Raw genomic sequence first — 24951 nt, 5'->3', positions numbered from 1 at the left:
TAATGCTTGTATAAATTAATTTTTTATACTAGTCACCATATTTAATTATTAGTGTTTTTTTAGTTGATTCTCTTGTGTTTTCAGTAATACAGTGATATCATCTGCAATAAATGATCCTTTTAGCTTTTTCTTCCCAATTTTTGATAAATTTTAGTATTGGGATGTGCTTGCTTTACAAAATGAATTGGGAAGTTTTTCATTTTTCCCCCTGGTCAATATCAGTTGAAAGAATGTAAAATCTGTTTATGTGAAGTTTCAAAGAATTCAACCATGAAACCATTTAGCCTCAAGAATTTTTCCAGAAGTGATTTTTGTTTGTTTGTGTTTACAAATATTTCTTTTTCACCATAGATACTGGTTTACTTAAGATTTTTTCTTTTGTCAAATTGGTAATTTATGATTTCTGAGAAAATTTATATTCCATCGCTGTTTCTACTCCTGTCTCTCTCTAATCTATTCTCTAGCCAGTAAGCCGTCACAACCTTTAAAATTTCAGGTGGTCATTCCCCTGCATGAAAACCTCTGACAGTTTTCACTGATAGGTTATCATTGCTTTATGTCTCCTGGTCTATGAAGGCCTAACATGATCTGGTCCTAACTTCCACCTCCCACTTCCTACTGCCTTGCTCAGAGTGACAGGAGGGCCCCCAGAGGAGGAGCTAGCACAGGCATGCTGAGTACTGGATTTCATGCTGATTCTGGAAACAGCTCCATGCCAGTTTTAAAGGAGGCTTAATTGTTCTGGGAGTTTTGCTGACATAATACAGCCTGGCTCACGGGTGGTTCTTGTCCTTAGGCTTAAAGGTAGAACAGGCATTAATAAATGCCACAAAATGTCTTTGGTTGTGTTCAGTCAGTTCTTTTCCCAGAAGAAAAAAAGCACTGTGCTTAATTAAATTTAATCAATATTTTTCAAGGGCTTCTTATGGACAAGAGATTTTGCTGGACTCTGGGATATAAGTGAGGCAGACACAAACAATGTACCTCTATTGCAAGGCAACGTAAAAGAGAATGTATTGATAGAATATGCTGGGTTATGCCACAGCAGTGAAAATCTCAGAGGCTTATATCCACACAGGTTTATTGCTCAGTGGTGCTGTATGTCCAGGTGGACCGGCTATGGCTCTGCTCTTTGTCATTTCACTCTGAGACCCAAGCAAGTTGAAAAGCCTCTATCTGGAAAATTTCTGGTGGTCATGGCAGAGAGAAAAGGCATGCTGGCCAACATGCAATCACTAAGACTTTGTTAAGAAGTAACACGTGCCACTAAAGATCACATTTTATTGGCCAGAGAAAATAGCATGATCAAGTTGGACATCAAAGGGGCAGGGAAGAATTAGGTTGAACCATATGAGATTGGCATTTTATGAAGTCAAAAGTGATTGAGTATCTCAATTGTATTTGGTTTAACCTAATATAATTCTTCTATAGGGAGGGCAATGATTATTTGAATAGTGTAATGTACTCCATAGTGGTACCAACAAAATTGCAATAAGAAAATCTTATTAAGATTTTCTTTAAATTCAGACGAAAATTTTATTCACTAATTCTGCATTTCACTTGAGATAGCCACAGACAACCAACCCTTCCATCTGTGGAAATGGGTAATAAAAGCAGAGGTGTCACATTAACCTATTTTGCTGAATTTAGGGGCCATTGGTTTTAGATTCCAGCTTTAAGGAGTCCGTCTCAATAAAAATATGCCATGTTCTTGATATATGCCAGGCTTTGTGCAACGTGCTGGGACAGACAGTGAAATGCACTGACAGACAAGGTCTGTCCTCAGGGGGCTGAGAGTCTAGTTCCTGCCCTGCTATCACGTGCAGATACCAGTAAATAGGTGCTGTGGGGGGTGGGAGAGGTTGAGGGAACTTAGGGTGTATTTCTTTTTTTTTTTTTTTTTTGAGATGGAGTCTCGCTCTGCCGCCCGGGCTGGAGTGCAGTGGCCGGATCTCAGCTCACTGCAAGCTCCGCCTCCTGGGTTTAGGCCATTCTCCTGCCTCAGCCTCCCGAGTAGCTGGGACTACAGGCGCCCGCCACGTCACCCGGCTAGTTTTTTGTATTTTTTAGTAGAGACGGGGTTTCACCCTGTTAGCCAGGATGGTCTCGATCTCCTGACCTCGTGATCCGCCCGCCTCGGCCTCCCAAAGTGCTGGGATTACAGGCTTGAGCCACCGCGCCCGGCCTTAGGGTGTATTTCTAATGGAGCTCACACGACTGTTGGCCAAATTCATTTCTGTGAAGCTGCAGAACTCACAGCTGCTTGTTTCTTCAAGGCTAGCAGGAAAATCTCTCCCAGCTCAGGGCAGGCTTGAGCTCTCTTTTAAAGGGCTGACCTGAGTAGGCCAGGCCAACCTAGGCTACTCTTGCTTTTGATGAACTTGAAGGTAAACTGATTAGAGACTTAATCACAAAATCCCTCCATCTTTGGTATATGATGTAACCTGATCACAGAAGAGACATCCATCGTATCCACAAGTCTTGCCCCTACTCAAGTGGACTGTGCAGGGCACGGACACCAAGAGTGGGAATCTGGGATGCGATCTTAGAATTCTGCCCGCTTCAGGGTTTCATTTTCAAAATTGTCACGGATCTTGTGGGTGTGTCTCCTTGTTGTTTTAATCCATGTTTACCTGATGTCATTGGTCATTTGTAGATCTTTTGTGAAGTCTTCTGCCCAGAATTCGTTCTTAGTGGATTGCTTGCCTTTTTGTTTTTGGGTCTTCTAACCTGAATATAAATTCTTGGTTGGATGCAAGTATTGTAACTATGTTCTCCCAGTCGATGGTTCCCCTTTTTGTTTTTGATAAACATAAATTCTTCATTTTAATTGTTGTATTTCTCTTTCCTTTTTTTTTGCTGGTTGGTGGTTTTGTGTCCTGTTTATGAATCTCATGCTTAGCCCAAGGTCATAAAAATATTCTCCCGCCTGGACCCTTTCTCCTGGACCCTGCATTGATTTTGTTTTCAAATGTAGGTCTATGGTCCACTTTGAATGAACTTTTATGACTTGTGCGTGTATGGGACCAAAGTTCATTTTGTTCTCTATGTGAGTCAATTGATACAGTATCATTTACTGAAAAGACCATCCTTTCCCTACTGATCTGTGACTTTGACTTTGTTAAATCAGGTGACTGGAGGTAGGCTGGAGTCTGGTTTGGCTTCTTCTACTGCATGAATCTATTTGTTCATCTGTATACCAGTGCCAGACTGTCCTCACTATTGTCCGACCATGCTGTGATAGCTAAACAATGTCTTCAAAGGAATCCTGGGCATTGCCATCTCTCTAGAGAGGCCTCACTCCACTCTCCCAGCCCTAAACAACTACAGATTTATTTTCTGTCTCTGTAGATTTTCCTGTTACACAGATTTCTTGTGAATGAAATCATATAGTATGTTGTCTTTTGTACCTGGCTTCTTTCATTTCCAACATGCTTTCAGGGATCATCATGTTTGCAAGACTGTGTCCTTGTGCAGGAAACAGAAGCACCGACCAGGAGGACTGGGGCAGGTGAGATTGGGAAAAAAGAAAGGGAGGGAATAAGCTGTGTCCAGACACTAAAAGGACTTGAAGGATCTTTTAAAAGAGATGTATACATGTAACAGGGAATTAGACAGCGTGGGAAAGCATCCGCTCTCTTAAAATATCAAAAAAACCCACATAGATTTGGAACAAGCTTCTTGTATCCTTCGGTGTGGAGCATGTGGTCCTCGCTCAGCTATGTGGCTGACCCACAGAAGGCAGTCACGGATGGAGCTTATAAAGGAAGGAGAGAGGCCCATACACTGAGCTCAGAGGCAGGAGAGGATGAGTTTGAAGTGCTTGAGGAACACGGAGTGACCCCAGGAAGGAGCTGGGCCATGTTAGGTGGAGCTGAGAGAGGAGCCCCAGATTCAGGGAGAGTATGTCCAGGTAGTAGCTTGAACGGCACAGATGGAAAAGGATTTGGCTTTCTTTGTTTTCTTCCTTTGATTTTTAACTGCCCATCCCTCCGCAATATTAATGGTTAGTACAGAAAAGAAAAAGGAGAAATTATCACCCATCACCCCTCCACCCAGAATTAACCACAGTTAACACTGGGGTCCAGTTCCTTCCAGGCTGGAGTCTCAGAATCACTTTCTTAATCAGGAGCAACGGTCTGCACAGCTTTATATCCTGCAACTTCTTGCTTAGTGTAAAAGCATTACCCTGGGATCTGATTTCCTTTTGCATCTCAAACCCGGGAAGTTTGGCCATTAGCAAGGATTTCCTGAATTTCCTTGGAATCATCACAGTGGCTGGGCTTGGTCTTCCTGAAGCTTAGGGCTAGTTCTCCCTCCCCTCCTTTCAAGCTGCAGGTCTTCGTGAGAAGAAGGCGGATGCAATAGCAGAGACTTAGCTTTCAGGCCTCATTCCTCAAGGAGGTAATTGTTCCCTTTAAAGGAAGAAAGAATTAACTGAGTGGCAGCACTGGATTAGGCCTGGGCATCCAGAAACTGCCCACAAGAAGTGGAGGCCAGTGGGAGACACACAAGTGTCTACAAGGCGAGGTGACAGAGCTCTCCGAAGGATGGAGAAGGGGCTGTGGCGGCTGGCCCAGTGGAAAAGTACCTCGACCATGATTCATCAGGGTAATGCTCCTTTGGTGCCAGGCCATCACCCTGTCTGGGAGTGCAGACAGCTGACAGCTGAAAGTCACATCAAGTATGGAATCAATTTTCAGGGAAGAAAGTAAATGAAAGTTAAGATAAAAATGCATTACTTCACTGCTATACCTTCTGCTGCAAGCATCTGTTTAATACAAGCAACATGAGACTAGTGCCTGCTACGTGGCGGGTGCTGTCTGGGCACAGCGGGCAAGGCAGGCTCCAGCGCTAGGCAACTCCAAGCCTGACTGAGGAAGACAATGTGGTGGTCCACCTGGACATGGATTGGCTGAATAAATAAGGGTTATGAGTTAGACAAATAAAATACCTGGTGCTGCTGAATTTCACATCTCTAAGGACATTGCTCTGGCTCTAGACTAACTGGGCGACTTAAACGTGGATCCACATAGTGTCAGTACACAGAAATGACCTGTGTGTGGTTCTCAGCCCTGCTGCTCATTGGAGTTCCGGGGAGTTCTTAAAATTAGAGACACTAAGGATGCTCAGTCCCTGCCCCCTCCCCCTGAGTTTTTTAAAATAGCTTTATTGCGATACAATTCAAATAAAATACAATCTACCCATTTAAAGTATACATTTCAGTGGTTTTTAGTATATTCATGGATAAGGACAAGCATCAACACTGTCAATTTTTTTTTTTTTTTTTTTTTGAGATGGAGTCACCCAGGCTGGAGTGCAATGGCATGATTTTGGTTCACTGTAACCTCTGCCTCCCTGGTTCAAGCGATTCTCCTGCCTCAGCCCCTCCAGTAGCTTGGATTACAGGTGTGTGCCATGATGCCCAGCTACTTTTTGTATTTTTGGTAGAGATGGAGTGTCGCCATGTTGGCCAGGCTGGTCTCAAACTCCTCAAGTGATCTGCCTGGTTTGGCCTCCCAAAGTGCTGGAATTACAGGCCTGAGCCACCAAGTCCAGCCAACACAGTCAATTTTAAAACATTTTTCTTATCTCAAAAAGAAACCCCATACTCTTTAGCTATTCTTTTTATTTTCTATTAAATTTATTTTTTCTTTCTTTTTTTTTTTTTTGAGATGGAGTCTGGCTCTGTCACCCAGGCTGGAGTTCAGTGGCTCAGTCTTGATTCACTGCAACCTCCGCCTCCTGGGTTTAAGTGATTCTCCTACCTCAGCCTCCTGTGTAGCTGGCATTACAGGCACACACCACCACGCCCTGCGAATTTTTGTATTTTTAGTAGAGACAGGGTTTCACCATGTTGGCTAGGCTGATCTGGAACTCCTGACCTCAAGTGATCTGCCCGCCTCGGCCTCCCAAAGTGCTGGGATTACAGGTGTGAGCCACCGTACCTGGCCAACTATTTTAAAAATTTTTAAGAGACTGAGTCTCGCTTTGTCACCCAGTCCGGTGCAGTGGCAGGATCATGGCTTACTTCAGCCTTAAACTCCTGGGATCAAGCAATCCTCCCACCTCAGCCCCTTGAGTAGCTGGGAAAACAAGTGTGCACAGTCACTAAACTAAAAAAAAACCTTTTATTATTATTATTTTTTGTAGGAGTGGGTTTTTGTTATGTTGCCTAGGCTGGTTTCAAAGTCCTGGCCTCAAGCAATCCTCCTGCTTCATCCTCCCAAAGTGCTGGGATTACAGGCATGAGCCACTGTGCCCAGCCTCTGCCCACTCTTCTAGCCCTAAGCAAGCAGGAATCTATTTTCTGTCTCTGTAGATTTTCCTGTTATACACATTTCTTATGAATGAAATCATATAATATGTTGTCTTTTGTTTCTGGCTTCTTTCATTTAGCACCATGCTTTCAGGGTTCACCATGTCGTAGTGGGTATTTTATTCTTTTTTATGGCTAAATTGTATTTCATTTTATGGATATGCCATGATTTATCTGTTATCAGTTGATGGACATTTGGGTTGTTTCTACCTTTGGGCTGTTATGAATAGTGCTGCTGTGAACATGTGTGTTCCAGTTTCTGTGTGGACATATGTTTTCCTTTCTCTTGGGTAGCTACCTAGGAATGGAAATGCTGGGTCATACGTTGACTCTGTTGGAAGAACTGCCAGACTGTTTTCCAAAGCAGCTGTACCATTTTTTTTTTTTGAGACGGAGTCTCGCTCTATCACCCAGGCTGGAGTGCAGTGGCTGGATCTCAGCTCACTGCAAGCTCCGCCTCCTGGGTTCACGCCATTCTCCTGCCTCAGCCTCCCGAGTAGCTGGGACTACAGGCGCCCGTCACTGCGCCCGGCTCGTTTTTTGTATTTTAGTAGAGACGGGGTTTCACCGTGTTAGCCAGGATGGTCTCGATCTCCTGACCTCGTGATCCGCCCGTCTCGGCCTCCCAAAGTGCTGGGATTACAGGCTTGAGCCACCGCGCCTGGCCAGCAGCTGTACCATTTTCCATTCCCAGTAGCAGTGCATGAGGATTCTGATTTCTCCACATCCTTGCCGATACTTGTTATCATCTGACTTTTTGATTCTGGCTACCCTAGTGCCTATGAAGTAGTATCTCAGTGTGGTTTTGATTTGTTGATTTGCTGATGACTAAAGATGCTCAGCATCTTCTTACGTGCTTATTTGTGCGCTTAGAGTTTTTAATTCAGTTGATCTGGAGTAGTTCTTTTTTCCTTTTATTTTTGATTTTTTTGAGACAGAGTTTTTCTCGGTCACCAGGCTGGATGGAGTGCAGTGGCGCAATCTCGGCTCACTGCAACCTCCGACTCCCTGGTTCAAGCTATTCTCCTGCCTCAGCCTCCCGAGTAGCTGGGATTACAGGCCCACACTACCATGCCCAGCTAATTTTTGTATCTTTAGTAGAGCCAGGTTTTCACCATGTTAGCCATGATGGTCTCGATCTCCTGAACTCGTGATCTGCCCACCTCGGCTTCCCAAAGTGGTGGGATTACAGCCGTGAGCCACGGTGACTGGCTTTTTTTTTTCCTTTAAAAAAGTGTTTGGCTGGGAGTAGTGGTTCACATATGTAATCCTAACACTTTGGGAGGCTGAGGCAGGAGGATCACTTGAGCCCAGGACTTCAAGACCTGCCTGGGCAATTTAGCAAGACCCCATCTGTAAAAAAAAAAAAAAAAAAAGTAAATTAGCCAGGTGTGGTGCTGCACACCTGTGGTCCCAGCTCCTTGGAAGGCTGAGGTGGGAGGATCACCTGAGCCCAGGATTATGAGGCTGCAGTGAGCCATGATCATGCCACTGGACTCCAGCCTGGGTGACAAAGTGAGACCCTGTCTCAGAAAAAAAAAAGGTGGGGGGGCCTGGGTGTGGTGGCTTATGCTTGTAACCCTAGCACTTTTGCAGGCAGATGGCTTGAGCTCAGGAGTTCAATACCAGCCTGGCAACATGGCAAAACCTGGTCTCTATGAAAAATATAAAAAATAGCTGGGTGTGGTGGTGCACATCTGTGGCTGTAGTCCCAGCTATTCGGGTGGCTGAGGTGGGAGGATCACCTGAGCCTGGGGAGGTTGAGGCCACAGTGAGCTGTGGTCCTACCACTGCACTCCAGCCTGGACAACAGAATGAGACTCCATCTCAAAAAAAAAAAAAAAAGTTTTTTCTTTTGAAATAATTTTAGGTTTAGAGAAAAGTTGAAAAATAGTAAAAAACAAAAAACAACTCCCCCCCCCCAAAAAAAACTCTCATTTACCCTTAACCCAGATTTCCCGAATGCTTACCACCCTTGCTACATCATTCTAGTTCCTGGAAACATTTAAAGCATGTGAAACATTTAAAACATTTAAGTTGCAGGCTTCCTTTACTTCTAAATATTTCAGTGTGTTTTTCTTGAAAAAAAAAATGTTCTCATACCACAGTAACACGATCAAAATTGGAAAATCAACATTGATTCAATACCATGATCTATAATCAAGTTTGTTTGTTTTTTCCAAATCCCTGGGTCTCAGCATTTTTTTTAAAGCTTCACAGATGATTTCAGTGGATACTAGGGACCTCTGTTGCCTCCTCTGGCAGAGCAGGACTGAGGGGTGGACCCTCCCTGAGACCACCCAACAATTTAAGGTGGAGTTATCAGGGCGCCTGACTCCTGGGGGCATTTTTGTGTGACGGGAAAAGACAGTGCTCCTGGCTGAGTGAGATGGCAGCTGGCTTGGCAAGGGGATAGCACCTTTGTCACCACGTCATGTCCCTGTACTCTACGTGCTGCACCTACACCCAGGACCGACGGTAACTGAGGCAGAGGGGAAAGGAGGGCCTGAGATGGCAAGTGTGTCCTCCTCGGTGGTTCCTGTGTCCTTCATTTCCACCCGTGAGAGTCTGTGCTGGACACTGGAGTTGGTGGAGAAGGAGCCAGTGACAGGCAGAGGAGCAAACTGTCTTTATCACACTCCAAGATCCCAGCTGCTAAAATCCACACTGAGCTCTACTTACCAGCCTTCTTCTCTCTTGCCGGAACCTCCTCTGTACTCAGACCAGCAGCCTTAGCACCACCTCACACTGGTAAGAAACGCAGATGATCAGGCCTTACCCCAGATCTATTAAATCAGAAATTCTGGAGTGGCGCCCTGCAGCTTGCATTTTAACCAGGCTTCAGGTGCTTCTGATGCATGCTCAGGTTTGAGCACCACTGGCCACAGGGAGGCCGAGGCAGGGCCCAGGGTCAATTCAACCCTCCTCTGGTTGAATAGCTGGAGAGTTGGGAATATCAGTCAATATTTCCAGTGCACCTGCTACAAGCCAGAAAAAGGAACAAGAAGACACAGTGGGTCTGAGAAAGTGATGGGGTGACAGAAACCCAAAGCCCATAGAAGGCCATCCGAGTGGCCCCTCGAGTAGGTGAACTGGCTTTAGGGTTTACTGAAGGAGGTGGAAACCTCAGCCTGCTTCTTGTCTGGGTTGTTATAGGAGTCATTTAGAAAGCTGTACCATTTTTTCAATATTCTCACTACTTTCCAACGCTCATTTTTCCTGCTCATTTCTGGATTGAAAAAATGCCTTGGCTGTATGTGTAAGAAAACAACCATGCAAGTTTGTAGAGAAAGAATCTGGGCCTTCTAGGTCACGTTGGTTTAAAACTTGGACATCAAGCACCTTAGAGACCATGTGGCCAAATAAGCTTAGTAAATGCTTTCTAATGCTTACGAACTGTGGCGCTTTGTGCTTGCTGTAGTACTATATAATTAGACAAATGAAAGAACTCAAAGGTTGAGCCCCTTCCGTCTCTTAATTTTTTTTTTTATAAGCAGATTTAAAATTCTGGCTCATAATGTCCTTGATTCAATGTGAAACCATTTTGCCTAAATGGCAGCAAGTTCTAAATGTGAGGGCGCTCAGCTTTTCAAGCTGCTCCTGAATGACAGAAAATTGACAAGCTGTCATTCAAGACCTTTTGGTAGCTGCCTGGGGCTCTGTTTGAATCGTATCTGTCTGATACTTTACCATGGAGAGTGAAAAATTTGATCACATGCCATGCTTTTAATTTGCTAAAGCAAATATGTTGGAAGGAGTCAATTAATGCAAAGATGGACTGCTGGTCTCATGCAACTGATTTAGGGGAAGGGTTTGCCTAAATTAATAAAAGATCTGAATTATAGATCTTAAATACGTAGAATTTAAAGGCTTAAAAACAAACTGGGCAGCAGCAGGCCTGGGGTTGGCTTTTAAGTATCCTTATTTAACTAATAGACATGAATGTTTTGATTTGATATTAGAAATGCTAGTACTGGAGCCTCTGAGCCTACTCTGGCTCGAGAGGCTGCCCTATCTAAAAAACCAGAAAAAAGAAAAAAAGAAATGCTGGTACTGTAATTCTAAAGTGCTTCAGAAATTCTAAAAAATAGGCCAGGCATGGTGGCTCACGGCTGTATACCAGCACTTTGGGAGGCCAAGGTGGGCAAATCACTTGTGGTCGGGAGTTGGAGACCAACCTGGCCAACATGGTGAAACCCCATCTCTACTAAAAATACAGAAATTAGCCAGGCATGGTAGCAGGTGCCTGTAATTCCAGCTACTTGGGAGGCTGAGGCAGGCGAATTGCTAGAACCTGGGAGGTGGAGGTTGCAGTGAGCCGAGATCGTACCACTGCACCCCAGCCTGGGCAACAGAGTGAGACTCTGTCTCAAAAAAAAAAAAAAGTTCTCAAAAATATTTTGAACTCCCTCACCTTTGTCCTATTTTTGAAGGAGGGGTCTATATTAAAGAGATCATACAGAAATAATTTAATTGTTACAAAACGAATGGGATGTCTTTACTTTTTAACCGATTGAGTTACATTAACTGCATCTTCAATTTAATTTAAAGTGCTCCTCAACCTAAAATATAGTCATGTGTCTACATTTAAAAATGCATATTATTAAATCTATTTTTTTTTTCAATCTATCATCCACACTGCAGCAAGGTGATTCTGCCAAAGCATATCTCCTTAAAAGCCAACTGGAGCTTCTCATCAGCATCAATGTGAAGCCAAAAATCCTTAGGAGGACAGAGGAAGTCCCTCACAACATAGACCGGTCCCCTTCCCTCCAGCTGCCTGGACTGTCCAAAGGACTCTCTTCCTGCCTGCGGCCACACTGCACAACTTGGAATTTCCCCACCTGGGCGAACTCATCACGTCATCACCAACTGGATGCATCTTCTGCTCTATGCAGCTGGTAAAATCTTTCTCAACCCTTGAGATGCAGCCCAATCTCCTCCTAACATCTGGATTCCTCTCTGTCACTGCATTCCCTCCTGTCATCCTGCCTTTGTTTTCTTACCCTCCTCTCTCTCCTGTGTGATAGACATTAATTAAAATTAAATAAAAATTCAGATCATCCTTGTACTTGCTGCATTTCAAATGCTCGGCAGTCACGTAGTTAGTGGCTACCCTCTTGGACAGCACAGATAGAGATTATTTCCATCATTGCAGAAAAGTCTAGACTTGGAACTTCTTGAGGACAGGCGCTTGATCATTTGACACTGCTTTACAGTGTCTAGCAGTGTCTACTCTGTAGCAGGGGCTCAGGAAATTTTTCCTGAGCTGAACCTAACTGAACTGATGTGGGTTTGTCATCAGGGTGTACCTTCTGTTAAAGGAGGTTATGATTTCTGATGCTGGGGTGACCAGAGGGGATGGGAGTGGGCCTGGCACTCAGAGGACTGGGGGCAAAACCAGCTGAGAAGTCATCCTTTACTTGCTGGCATGGCCCCAGCCAGGGTTCTGTTGCTACGGGAGAATGGATGAGTAGGAATGGATTATATCACCCTGGATCTAGAGGACAACCTGGCTTGAGGGGCCTGGGGGACATTGGAAGTCAGGGTAAGAAACTTGGACTTCATTCTACTGGCATGGAGAGCTCCTAGAAATGAATGAGCAGTAGAGTGATAGGATAAGCTTATAGGAGGAGCCAAAATTTTTAATACAGCTCCTTAGATCTTAGATCTTGTGACTTAGGAAAGGCAATGTGAGCCCCTGAGCATTCTGGGTCCTTTGTACATTTGGGAGAACAGAGGCCCAAAGTGGGAAATCCTCCTCCTCCTGGGCAGCACAAACATGGCTGCTCCATTCCTATTCAGAAGCCTCGTTTCCTGATTAAGGCTCTGGCAGCTGTGGTGTTTCATTGTTCATTATTCATGAATAGACTTGGCCCTGTTCAAAACTGAAGCTTCAATGCTGCAAATGAGGGCTGCAGAGAGGATGTTGGGGAACTCGCCTGTTTGGCTTCAAAACTGCCCCCTTTTCTCTGGAAAAATCCTCTCTAGAATACCGTGCCAAGGCCTGGTGAGTGAGAAATGAGTTTTCATGATGTATCAAAAGAAAAATGCTTCTTTTAAGAAAACGTCTTTATAAATGGCAGCAGACGGGGAAGAATCTAAAAGAGAGAAAGAGCAATGCTTGCAGGTTGAAAGCATTACCTCCAGATATGAGGACGTTAGGACTAACGGGAGGTCAGCGATGGGTCCACGAGGCCTGGTTTCAATGGGCTTACCATTTCCTTCTTCGTGTGCCCACCGATGGACACACATAGGCGCACACACCAACAGCCTCCCATGTGGACAGTCCAGGGTGCCCACAACCCTTCCAGCAAGACTTTGATCTCTCTGTTTCAAAGAATTTCTTGAGGCCCCTCTGTAGAGCTGCTTGTCTTCTTCACGACCCGTGCTTGGGTCAGGGCAGGTGGAGTGAGCTGCACTAACAGCTGGGAGATGATCCTGTGATCTCATTGTGCAGTGGTCCTGCCAGGTTGCTCTTTCTAAAACCTTGGGTATTGCAAATTCTGCTTCTTAGGGACCGCTTGATCCCCCAGTCCTCCCCCTGCTGACTCCCTTCCTGGTGAAGCCACCAGCATGGCTCTCAGGGTAGTGCTCTCTTCCTTCTCTAGAACAGCCACGTGGCCCCATGGCTTGCACTTACTGGTTACCATGGTTACAAATGCCTCTTCTAGGCTGTGAACCATCAAGGGGTGGGTCCAGTTCAGCCAACATGTCCTCAGGAATTTTAAGTAGCTGGGGGTCCCCCCGAATCTCCATCACCCTCTTGCCCATTCTCCATCCCCTCCCCCACCACACATACACTCTACTCCCCCAGTGCTGAATAACTTGCCAAAGCACGGTGCTGGCACTGGGGCATTCAGGGGTGAAGAAGATGGGGCCTCTGCCCTGGGGAGGAGGTGATGAGGGGAGGAACAGCAGCACAGAGGGTGGGAGGCAGAGGAAATGGCACTAAGTGGGGGAATGAGGATGGAAGAGGAGCATGCTAGATGGGACGATGGGACCCAGCACTGACCAAATAGAAGCTTGTGGGTGGCACATCAGTCACTCCAGGGAGACATGCAGTCACTGCCATTTTCCTAATGAAACTCCTCCAGTTATTAAAGGCCCAGAGTCACAGACTTAAGGACCAGAAGCGGGATTTGAACCCAAGTCTCCCGATGACAGGGTTCCTACTTGCTTCTCTAGGTCACATTAGCCCACGCTGGAGGGGGGAGGGGTGTTTCAGGAAGAGGGGTGATGTGGGCAAAGGCACGGAGACCATAAGCAGAAAGGTATGTTCCAGAAAATGCAAGTTATTCAGTACTGGGGGAGCAGAGTGTATGTGTGGTGGGGAAGGGGTGGGGAAAGGGTGGAGAATGGGTGAGAGGGTTGTGGAGACTCAGTGGGACCCCCAGCTACTTAATTCCCCGACAGGGAAAGAGCTTAGAAACTCCCTCCACCTCCCGCAAAGCAGTGGGGAAGCTGCAGCCACACTGTTTTGGGTCGGCTCATTCCCTCTGCAGTCTGGCTGCTCAGAGGGATGGTGGAGGATGGGGCTTGCAGGCAGGCACGGCCAGTTTGGAAGGTGTACTGGCTCCAGCACTCAACTTGTGGCTGACACTCAGGGAAGTCACCCTTTCTGGCCCTCAGTTTTCTCCTCTGTAAAATAAGGGAATTCGACAAAAATAAGTTATCACCAATTTATTCACCACCACGTGTCCTTTTAATTCCGTCTGCCCCAGGACTGCAGTGGGGAGACTCTTTCTTTGCTGATGGACTTTGAAAATCATTATCCCCACCCCGCACTTTTTATGGTTAACCACAGCTAGCCAGGAACTCAGGGCTTCTCATCAGCAGAGGCCTCTAACTCTCCAGGATCCAGGGCTGAAAACGGATTCTGGGTAAAGGCCTCCCTTCCGCAGCCATGAGGCCCTGGCTTTATGGAATGTCGTTTGGAGTCCAGGGAGTTAGCATGGGGACCCGGACAGCTTTCCCATGCCCCAGGCTCCTGGGCCTTTCTGAGGGACCCCTCTGGACCTTGGACATTAACAAGGTTCATATTTGGAAGGTGCTTTGAGGGGGCTTATAAGTATTTGGAGTTTACTTTTTAAACTATTTGTATTGGAAAAGTAACGTGTGCACAAGGGAACAACCCAAATACAGAAGAATATTAAAATCTCCAAGCCCCCAGCCCCCTCCCTTGCTACTCTATCCCAAAGTCAGCTCTGCTGGCCCACCCAACCCTGGATGCCTCTGCGCAGGGTAGGGGTGGAGGTTTGAGGGTTCCGGATGAGGGCTGGACGAACCGCCTCCTCTCAGGTCCTTGGACGCGAGCTGCACCCATCTGCTCATTGTGGACCCAGGACTACTGCCCACAGGCCTGGTGCTGCCTGGGCACCCAGACCCACCTCCAGGGTGGCCCTCGGACCTCCTGATGACTCTCAGACTCGCATCTGTCCCAAAGGCTGCACCAAAGATTCTCCAATGGGAAATCAAATTTTTGATAACAAAAGTGTTTCCAAATAATCATGCACGTGGTGAAAAATTCAAACAGGAGAAAACCCCTTTCCCATCTGAGACCGCTGTACCCTCTCCAGTTACGAGCCTCCGAGCTGCTTCCTGAGCTCTCTGCGAGTACGGACACGCGTGCCACCCACAACAACTTTTTAAAAGAATCAGACGTGTGAAGGATTCTATTCAAATTACTTCTGCTCTCTGCTTTTATCACTTCACTGTGGATCCGGGCGCGGGCTTTCTGGCAGCTCCGCGGACGCTGCCTTCGTCCGGCCGCACAGGCCCCGCGGTCAGGGTCCCGCATGCGGGGTACCGGGGGCAGAACCAGCTCGTGACCCGGGGCCGCGGTGCCGCCAACGCCCCGGGTCTGCGCAGAGGCCCCTGCAGTCCCTGCCTGGCCCAGTCCGAGCCTCCCGGGCAGGCCCCCAGTCGGGCGATTAGCAGGAACTTTCCCGGGCGCTCCTGCGGGGAGACGCCGCAGGGCCCCCTTGCAAAGTTCCTTTAGTTTGAAGGACGCGAATCGCAGCGAGAGAACCTGCGGAAGGCGAATATGTGGGGCGCACAGACGGGGAAACTGAGTCCCACGAGAGGGCGGGTTTGTGCACTGCCCCGCCCGCGCCCCACGAGCTCCGCCGTGCCCGGGCGCGCCCGCCCTGCCCCCGCCGCGGGCGGTCCCGGTCCAGCCGCCCGCCCTCCCGCCATCCGGTCGGCCCCCCTCCCGGGCGCCGTGCCCGTCCCCAAGGCGGCTCGTCACCGCTGCGAGGCCAATGGGCTGGGCCGCGCGGCCGCGCGCACTCGCACCCGCTGCCCCCGAGGCCCTCCCGCACTTTCCCCGGCGCCGCTCTCCGGCCCTCGCCCTGTCAGCCGCCACGGCCGCCGCCGCCGCCAGAGTCGCCATGCAGATCCCGCGCGCCGCGCTGCTCCCGCTGCTGCTACTGCTGCTGCTGGCGGCGCCCGCCTCGGCGCAGCTGTCCCGGGCCGGCCGCTCGGCGCCTTTGGCCACCGGGTGCCCCGAGCGCTGCGAGCCGGCGCGCTGCCCGCCGCAGCCGGAGCACTGCGAGGGCGGCCGGGCCCGGGACGCGTGCGGCTGCTGCGAGGTGTGCGGCGCGCCGGAGGGCGCCGCGTGCGGCCTGCAGGAGGGCCCGTGCGGCGAGGGGCTGCAGTGCGTGGTGCCCTTCGGGGTGCCAGCCTCGGCCACGGTGCGGCGACGCGCGCAGGCTGGCCTCTGTGTGTGCGCCAGCAGCGAACCAGTGTGCGGCAGCGACGCCAACACCTACGCCAACCTGTGCCAGCTGCGCGCCGCCAGCCGCCGCTCCGAGAGGCTGCACCGGCCGCCGGTCATCGTCCTACAGCGCGGCGCCTGCGGCCAAGGTACTCCGCCGCGCTCCTGGGCAGCACCCCATTCTCTCCATCCCAGCTCGGACCTGCTTCTGCTGGACTGGTGGGCAGACCGAGGGGCAGCGAAGCGTTGTGGGGTGGCCAGGGCAACTCTCGGGGACAGGCAGGTGGGCCCCGGGGTGGCGGCTTTCCGCAGGCTGCCTGGGAAACGAGCTTCGCGCCCAGCCCGGGGCCGGTTCTGCGCCCAGACGATGCCGGTGCGCCGGGCCTGCACTCTGGTGCTCGAGACGCCTGGCGACCTGCCGCGGAGTGACCTGAGGGCAGCCACACAGCGCGGGGACCCGAGGACAAATAAGAGGAGTGGGGGCATAAAGGGAGGAGAGAAGTTCAGGACTAGGAACTGGAGCCTTGCAGAGCGGCTTCAGGACCACAAGAAGTCATTTCTGTTGCTTTTTCTATTTGCTTCCTCCGTCCCCTTTAAAATGCATTACTTTGATCACGGGACCGCTCCGTGAAAACTGTATGTAACTCTTTTGGAAAGGAACAGTGTTTGCCGGCCCCCGCCGGAGTTTCCCCAAAAAGTCTACCCCGGGCAGGGAACGGTTTGGCATCGCACTCGTTTCGGCGGCGTTGCTGCCTGTGTGGCTTTCCTCGTTTTGAGCCAGCCCTACAAAAATGAAAGTGGCTCCTTTTGAATAAGCTGAATCGGGCTTTGGATCACGAAATCTGCAGAGGCGTAGAAGGGACCGGGTTAGTAATGAAGAAGGAGTCTACCTCTCCCTCCTGCCGCACACAGGACCTGTTCGGCAGGAGAGATGGTGGTGGTGGGGGAAGGAGTGGAGTGGAGCAATGTCTAACTCTCTCGCGGGACCTTCCGGAGAGATGCTTCTCATCTTCAGACAGAGGCCATGTGGAAGAATATCGAGTTCAGCGGCGGCCAGTCCCGCGGTGTAGGAACCAGACAGCGGGGCTTGGCAGTGCGCTTAGGCGCAGCCGTGCGGCTGCTGCCCGACCCCAGCGCTGCCTCCTCAACTCGGGCAGTGCCAGGAGAGGGGCATAGGAGAGCACAGTGCAGAGAGACTGGTCTAGATTTTACTTTATAGGAATATGGTTCAGTATGACCAACTAGGGCTTGGCATAGTTTGGCTTACATGGACGGGACGGTACCAGAGCCGAATTGGGTGAAATTCGAGATTGTGTATTTCACCAACGCAGGAGCACAGCCCTGGGGAAACTCAGCCTAGTTAGGCAGTAGAGAGTTGTCCCGGAGACAAGTGATCCCGCAGACTAGAGAATGGGCATGATGATAGCACACGTCTATTGAGCACTCAGTCTGTGTGCCGGGTGTGTTACCTCTGTGACCTCATTTGGTCTCATGGGGAGGGAGTTTCTCCTCTCTCTCTCTCTCTCTTTTTCTTCTTAAGAGACAGGGTCTCCCTCTGTCACCCAGGCTGGAATATAGTGGTGTGATCATGGCTCACTGCAGCCTCCGGCCCCTGTACTCAATGATTCTCCTGCTTCAGCCTCCCAAGTGGCTGGGACTACAGGCAGATGCCACCACACCCAGCTTCTCATTCCTGTTTTACAGATAGCGGAACTAAGGTTGAAAAACTTGCCCAAGGTCACTCAGCTGGAATTTAAACCCAGATAGCCTCATTCAGAGGAGTCAGGCCAGCACTTAATTCCAAGGGTGTGGGAGAGGGGTCAGGTGCTGTAAATTTCCTGGTGGGTTGGACGTGCATCCCCCTCAGAGCTGGGAACAGCATACACAAAGCCTAAGACTTGTTTGGAGGTGACTAGATCAGTGTGGCTGGGGGATGTTTGAGGAGGGCAGCAGGAGTGAGCCAGGCTGGTGGCCCAGAGTCCCAGGGCTGAAGAGGCTGGCTGTGCCCCGGGCCCTGTGTGCAGATGTTCTTGAACTGGGGCAACTCAAAGCCTAGTGTAGTGTAGGGCTGACCTAGCAGTGGAGTGCGGAATGCATCCAGGGTGGAGAGTTTAGACTACTGCAATAATCTGGGTGTGAGGCAACAACATTGAAAAAGCATGTTTTTGTCCAAAACAAGCCAGCTGTTACTGGTCTCGCTGTTGGTGGTCTCATTGCACGGGGTCCTGAGTTGCTGGCACCATGCGAGTCGCCTAATTTATTGCTAGTGAGGCAAGTTGCTTAACAAGCTTTGGAGTTGGCTGAGTCCCTGTGTGGAGGAAAACAGGTCCCCCATTGGCCATCAGGCTCACAGCGGGCCTCGGTGTACCAGTGAGGGGACAGCCACAGAGGGATAAGCATGGTGGCTTTGAAAGGAGGGAGAGACAGAGTGGGTACAATGCTGTTTTTATCCCTCCCTCCTTCTTTTGCAAATATTTGTTGAGCTCCGTAGGGTGTCTGACACCGTTTGCATGTTTGTCTGGCACATCAGAGGCACTTGGTACAAGTGGATTAGTGAATGAATAAATGAATGAATGAAGACAAATGGGAGGTGCTTTCGATACACAGCCATTCTGTTTTTCCTTGGTGAAAGGCACTGCTTTGCTGCGCCCCCTCTCTGGATCTCACTCTCCACCCTTGACTTTCCGGAGGTGTTTCCGAGGACAGGCGCCTGGGAGCCAGCAGACTTCATTCAGTCCAAGCCAGGCTCCAGGACTCAGCAGCTGGTGCCTACGGGCAGGTCACTTGACGTCACTGTTAAATGAGGTGAATTGGCTGCCTGCTCTGGCTCGAAGATTGGCGGGAGAGCTACTTTAGCTGCAGTGGACATGAGCTTTTTCAAGGGGTGCCACTTGACTAGAGGCCTGAAGTTGGAGCAAGTCACACACGGATCTGAAGACAGAGCTCTTGAGGCAGGAGCGGGTGCTGTGATTTCAAATATTATAAGGAGGCTTTGTCTGGGGCAGAGCATGCGAGGGGATGAGAGGTAGAAATGTCATCAGATCAGGGGTCTCCAGGCAGGTGACCAGTACTTTGGGTCACAGTAGATCTTTGGATAGAGGAATGTGTCACCATTCAAAGGAAGGTACTTTCATTTGTAAGCTGTTTAATGAATAGACCTCAGAGAACATCTCTGTTTACCGCTCTGGAAATGAAGGCAAATCATCTATTTCAGAAGTCAATGCACTGGCAGGGTTTGGATGGCAAAGTATACAATTCAACTAGAGAACAAAGATCTGTCATCTCCAGCTCTGCTGGTCAGATGATTACAAAAAAAAAAGGAATTGGCCGGGCGTGATGGCTCAAGCCTGTAATCCCAGCACTTTGGGAGGCCGAGACGGGTGGATCACGAGGTCAGGAGATCGAGACCATCCTGGCTAACATGGTGAAACCCCGTCTCTAAAAAAATACAAAAAACTAGCCGGGCGAGGTGGCGGGCGCCTGTAGTCCCAGCTACTCAGAAGGCTGAGGCAGGAGAATGGCGTAAACCCGGGAGGCGGAGCTTGCAGTGAGCTGAGATCCGGCCACTGCACTCCAGCCGGGGCGACAGAGCAAGACTCCATCTCAAAAAAAAAAAAAAAAAAAAAGAAAGGAATTGAAATACTAATAGGATACAAATAATGAGGGCTAACATATATGTTGTGCTTACTCTGTGCTGGGTGCATACTAACTCATTTGATCCTCCTGACAGTCCTGTGAGTGAGTGCTGTAGTCTTCCCTGGGTTACAGCTGGGCAACTAAGTCACAGAGCAGTACCTTGCTCGGGACTGCTGGTCCCACACAACTGGATCCAGAGTCTTGTTCATAACCAGCATGCCGTGCCGTTGACAGAGCAACAGAGATTATAAACCACCCCCAGCTAAGCCCCAGCTAATAGCTGAAATCAACAGAGCTCCAGATGGCTGTGGCCTTGAGATGAAACAGGACAGATCACAGCCCTCACTCGGCAGGCTCAGGTTGACAAGGTTGCCTCCAGTTGCCATCCGTGCAGCCTTCACTAAAGAAAAGCAAAAAGAGCCGAGGGACTGTAGGAAAGCTGTTTCCACGCCAGAGATCCAGACAGCAAACTGCTCTTGAAGAGAGAAGGCCCTTCCAGACTCCCCCATGTCCCAAAAGACCAGCCAAGATTCCGGACCTCTGCTAAAACACGGACAGGAAGCCAGGATCAAGACTGAAACAGACTTCCCAAACAGCAGAAGCCTCATCCATGTCTCCTCCTAGTACATCCTACAGGAAAGCACACCCTACTCCTTATAGCAGCCCAGACAAGCTTGGAGGTCTGCAAGCTGCAGGGGTGCCCAGAAACTCTGCTTCTGGTGGTTTTTAGTATTGCCTACTCCTGGTCTCATCCCAGAGCCTCTGAAGGCAGAGGCTGTATGTACATACCTGGTGAAGAACCAAGGGCTTAGACGGTTGCTTTACTTCTTGGAGGCCTGGACGGTTTGTAAAAATTTATTTATTTATTTATTTATTTGAGACGGAGTCTTGCTCTGTCGCCCAGGCTGGAGTGCAGTGGCGCCATCTCGGCTCACTGCAAGCTCCGAGACCTCGTGAGTTCACGCCATTCTCCTACCTCAGCCTCCCGAGTAGCTCGGACTACAGGTGCCCGCCACCATGCCCGGCTAATTTTTTTTTGTATTTTTTAGTAGAGACGAGGTTTCACCGTGTTAGCCAGGATGGTCTTGATCTCCTGACCTCGTGATCCGCCTGCCTTGGCCTCCCAAAGTGCTGAGATTGCAGGTGTGAGCCACCGGACCGGCCCAAAATGTACTTTATTTAGGTGATTCTTTCATGGGAGCCTCAAACAAGCCATCATTGTTAGCTGAGTGCTGACCCTGTGCTGAGCTCTGGGGAGACAGGGTTGAATAAAACAAAGTCACTGCCCATAGGGAACTTACATTCAATACATTCAATACAATCACTGCTTCCCCCAGGGTTGCATTTTTCCGTTGTTAGAGCGGGCAGTTTGCTAGAGAGTCATTTCCACTATTGGCAATTCAAATACACCTTTTGTCACTTAAAAAACAAGTGTGCTGGGGACCTGAGCTTCATCTTAGGGTAGGGTGGGTGGAAACAGTTGTGAGTCTCCAGTTTTTAGTCACCCGAAACTTCGAAACTTGGAAGTCTTTTGAGCAGTTTATGAGGCTCTGCCTGCTCTGGTCAGCTGTCTTCTTTTATTGCTCTGTTGGTTTTGCTAAAGAGTTAAAATATTAAGGTTTCGTAAAATTAGGACGTTAACAAGCTCAAAAACCAAGTGTTTGAGTTACTTCATTCCACTGAGAGAGCTGTAAACGGGTTGCATTGGAACTTAAAATAACTACATTGAGTAAGCGATGGTGGCGGGCACCATGAGCTAACTGTGGTCAGAAGCCTGACAGCCTCCGCTTGGGGCTGGATTCTCCGTTTGGAGCTGTGTGATCCTGGACGAGTTTCATGCCTTGGATTCAGAAATCAGACTTTCCATGAGCTTATATTTCAAGTGAATAAATAGCTCTGGTCAGGCTTAATTTGAAGAAGTAAGCTTGGCAGTGGGTGAGGGTTCCTCGGAAGGCCAGCTGGGGTGGAGGGGCTGAGGACAAGTGGCTCTGGCCCTTCCCGGGTTGTTACCTGATCAGGTAACAGCTCCCTCGACCTCTTGGAGCCTCGGCAGTGAGGGGATTGGGCCAGTTGATCTCTGAGGCTCCTTTTAACTGGAATGGTCTGTGATTCTTGTAAGAAAACAAGTCTCTGAGGAGGTTGTGGTCACCTCATTCCTAATTTAAAGGCTGGGGAGGCTTCTTTAAGAGCTACTTCTTTTTCCTAAATTATTGACGGTTAAAGCCAAGGCTGGCATCGAATGGATGTGATCCATCTTGAGCCTGGTTGCTTTGTGTTTCAGCTTTGTACTGGCTGCTGAAAGTCCCCGGGAGACCACAGGGGTGACATGTTCATCCGCAAGAGATGAGCTTCCATGAGCGTCATACCCCTTGCTCCTTCCCTGGAGCCTCAAGGCCTTGGGTAGTCAGAAGTGAGATACCTTTGTGTCATTTTATCTTTTCCATCTCCACCTTCTCTGCCACTGGAAAAAAAAAAGGAAAGAAAAATCCTATTAATAGAGAAACTGAGAAGTGTAGCCATTCTGAATGTGTTTCCAAAAGGCTCCTGGAAGTGGCATAGAAGTTGTAGTGATTCAGCACTACTTGGTGACGTGTGCCTAGAACCATAGGGGGACATTAGCCAGGACAACACGCCTCAGGACAGAAGTAAGTGGCTGTGAAGAGGCATGTCCGTCACTGCTGGAAAGGCGCAGAGTTCAGCTTTTGGAGTCAATGCTGAGAGTTCCACTTCTAAATTCATTCAGAGCATTTATTTAACACCTACTGTGTGCTTGGAAGTGTACCAGGTACGGGGACTCAGAGGTAAGGACTAGTGGCCCCTGATCTCAAGGTACTGGTGGTAGATAGTATGATGCTCAGCTTAAGGGCTGGGCTTCTGAAGTCGGATTGCCACTTTCTGGATGTGTGGCTTTTCTTGGGTAACTTCATCTCTAAGTCTCAGTTTCCTCATCAGTAAGATAATAGAAGTAATAGCAGATACATACATAGCTCTTAGGGCATTGCAGAATGGAAGGACCTCCTTATATGAAACGCAAAGCACTGTGCCTGATGCATTGCTAGAACTCAGGCAATATTAGCATGTTGTCATTGTCATCATCATCATCATCATCATCATCTTCAAGACACTGACAAAGGAGTCAGCTGTATGGAAGGAGTGCTGAGACGCTCTTGTCTCCCTGGGGATGAGATGGGTGGGTGAGTTAGGAAACCTTCACAGAGAAGGAGGGTGATGTGAGACTTGTGTCTGGGAGCTGACTCGGAATTTGCCATCTACTATGTTGGAAAAGGTTCTCTGGGCAGAGGTATCCAAAGTTGCCTTGACTATCACCCTCTGAGGTTCCAGTTGTTGCCTATATCATGTGACCAGTGTGTGGCTTCTCTTGAATTAAGAGCTGCATGTCTGGACTGCCTGGGATTTTACAGATGTCATCTCGTTAACTCTTCCTGGAGCTTGTGACACCCAGGAGATGGCAGTTTATAGAAGCCCTGGGACCTTCTTGAATGATGCTTGGTTTGGTTTCCATGCTCTGGGAATTTCTGACAAGGAAAGATTTGTCACATCTTAAGGAAGGAAAAAAAGGCAAATTTGGGAGTCCATGGATACCCTATTATTTTAGATTCCAGGACAAATTGTCGAATAAGCACATTTCATAAAAACAATTCTCCGCAGCATCCCGTGACAGCAGCTGGTCCCTCGCCACAGGATAATTATGTCTCCTTGTGCACACAAAAGTCTCCGAGGGCATATTGTTGCGGCTGGAGTTTCTGATAATTTCCAAATTGAACAACCTCAGTCCTAATGAGTCAGAAGCTTGTGCAATATTTTCAAACCTCAGGAACATCTTTTTCATTAGTTGTGCAATAAAGATGGTAGGCCTATCTCTGTGATGAGCTGTTTTTTTTTTTTTTTTTTTCTCTAAGTTTGATGAGATTCGCTGTAGAATTCCTTCTCACATAGTCCTGGGCAAGATTTTACCCGATCTTCCAACATATGAGTCATATCATATCCTGTGACTAAGAAGAGCTGTCTCTTTGGTGCCAGTTTTGTAAGCGCAGTCACCACTTGGTGGAGACGGATAGACACAGTTGGGATTGCCCAGGCAGATGGGCAATCTTGCCAACCAGACATAGGGGAGGGAAGGCTCAATGTTTAGCGGTCACATCTGCTTTTCTGTGGCACAGAGTGAGCTATACAGGAATATTGTATTCTCCAGGACAGTTAGGGCAGTGGGAAATGTCACCAAACAGAACAGTGACCCAAAGAGCTGCTGCCACTGGGTGCTCTGTGGGAGCTGGGCACTGTGCTCATTGTGTTATGTGCCTTGCTTTGTTCCTACTTTGTAGCCACCCAGAGAGGTAGGGCATTATCCTTGCTTCCTAGCTGAGACTACAGCAGAGGCTCCTAGAGGTTGGCTGTAATTTGTCCAAGGCCAGCCAGTGCAAGGAGGCAGAGCCAGGATTTGAGCCCATGTCTGTCTCACTCCCAAACTATTCTTCAGATTTCTTTAAGTCAAGTGTTATTTAGAAATGTTTTGTTTATTCATCAAATATTTGGTGGATATTTCCAGCTATCTTTTGGTTATTAATTTCTAGTTTAATTCCATTGTGGGCTGAGAACATATTTTGTATGATTTCTATTCTGTTACATTTGTTGGGGGTATTTTCTGGTCTAGAATGTGGTCTGACTTGGTGAATGTTCCCTGTGTGCTTGAGAAGAATGTGTGTTCTGTCATTTTGGATGGAGTGTTCTATAAATGTCACTTAGGTCTAGTGGATTGATAGTGCCATTCAGGTCAACTGTATCCTTCCTGATTTTCTGCCTACTGATCTATCAGTTCCTGAAAGAAAAGTGCTGACGTCTCCTGAGTCTATTCTGAAACACTGGATTGCGGTCTCCATGATGAACCACTAGAGTTAGAAAACCTGAGTCCTAGCCCCATTTGGGCCTTTGGGATGACTCCTTTCCAGCTCAGTTTCCTCAACTACAACAGGAGGACAATGATGCTTCCCAGGAGACATCAACAGGATACTGTGACATAAGGGACATGAAGAAGCTTTATCAACTCCTAAAGTTTCAATGCTAGGAATCCTAAAGCATTGAAGTCCGATGATATAAGGAATATGAAGGAGCTTTGTCAATGCCTAAAGCTTCAGTACTGGGAATCCTAAAGCACTGAAGTCCAATGATATAAGGAATATGAAGGAGCTTTGTCAACGCCTAAAGCTTCAGTACTGGGAATCCTAAAGCACTGAAGTCCAATGATATAAGGAATATGAAG

At 48.4% G+C, this 24951-nt stretch overlaps 2 protein-coding genes across 2 annotated transcripts in view; both read left to right on the top strand.

The window, feature by feature from the left end:
• The first annotated feature begins 4550 nt into the window (after positions 1-4550).
• On the top strand, positions 4551-9055 carry ARMS2 (age-related maculopathy susceptibility 2). The gene is given in 4 exon segments (XM_033188299.1): positions 4551-4611; positions 8709-8879; positions 8882-9042; positions 9044-9055. Coding segments are annotated over 4 exon segments (405 nt in total).
• Positions 9056-15524: 6469 nt separating this feature from the next.
• Positions 15525-24951, top strand: part of HTRA1 (HtrA serine peptidase 1) — a 59256-nt gene continuing 49829 nt past the window's right edge. The window contains exon 1 of the mRNA XM_033180358.1: positions 15525-16186. Coding sequence (XP_033036249.1) covers positions 15583-16186 — 604 coding nt within the window. The 5' untranslated portion in view covers positions 15525-15582. The remainder of the gene's footprint in view (positions 16187-24951) is intronic.

This window comes from Trachypithecus francoisi, unplaced genomic scaffold (genome assembly GCF_009764315.1).
Source record: "Trachypithecus francoisi isolate TF-2019V2 unplaced genomic scaffold, Tfra_2.0 Contig01579, whole genome shotgun sequence".
NCBI classification, from domain to species: Eukaryota; Metazoa; Chordata; class Mammalia; order Primates; family Cercopithecidae; genus Trachypithecus; species Trachypithecus francoisi.
Note: the sequence above shows the minus strand (reverse complement) of the source record. Positions and strands in the feature narration are given on the sequence as shown.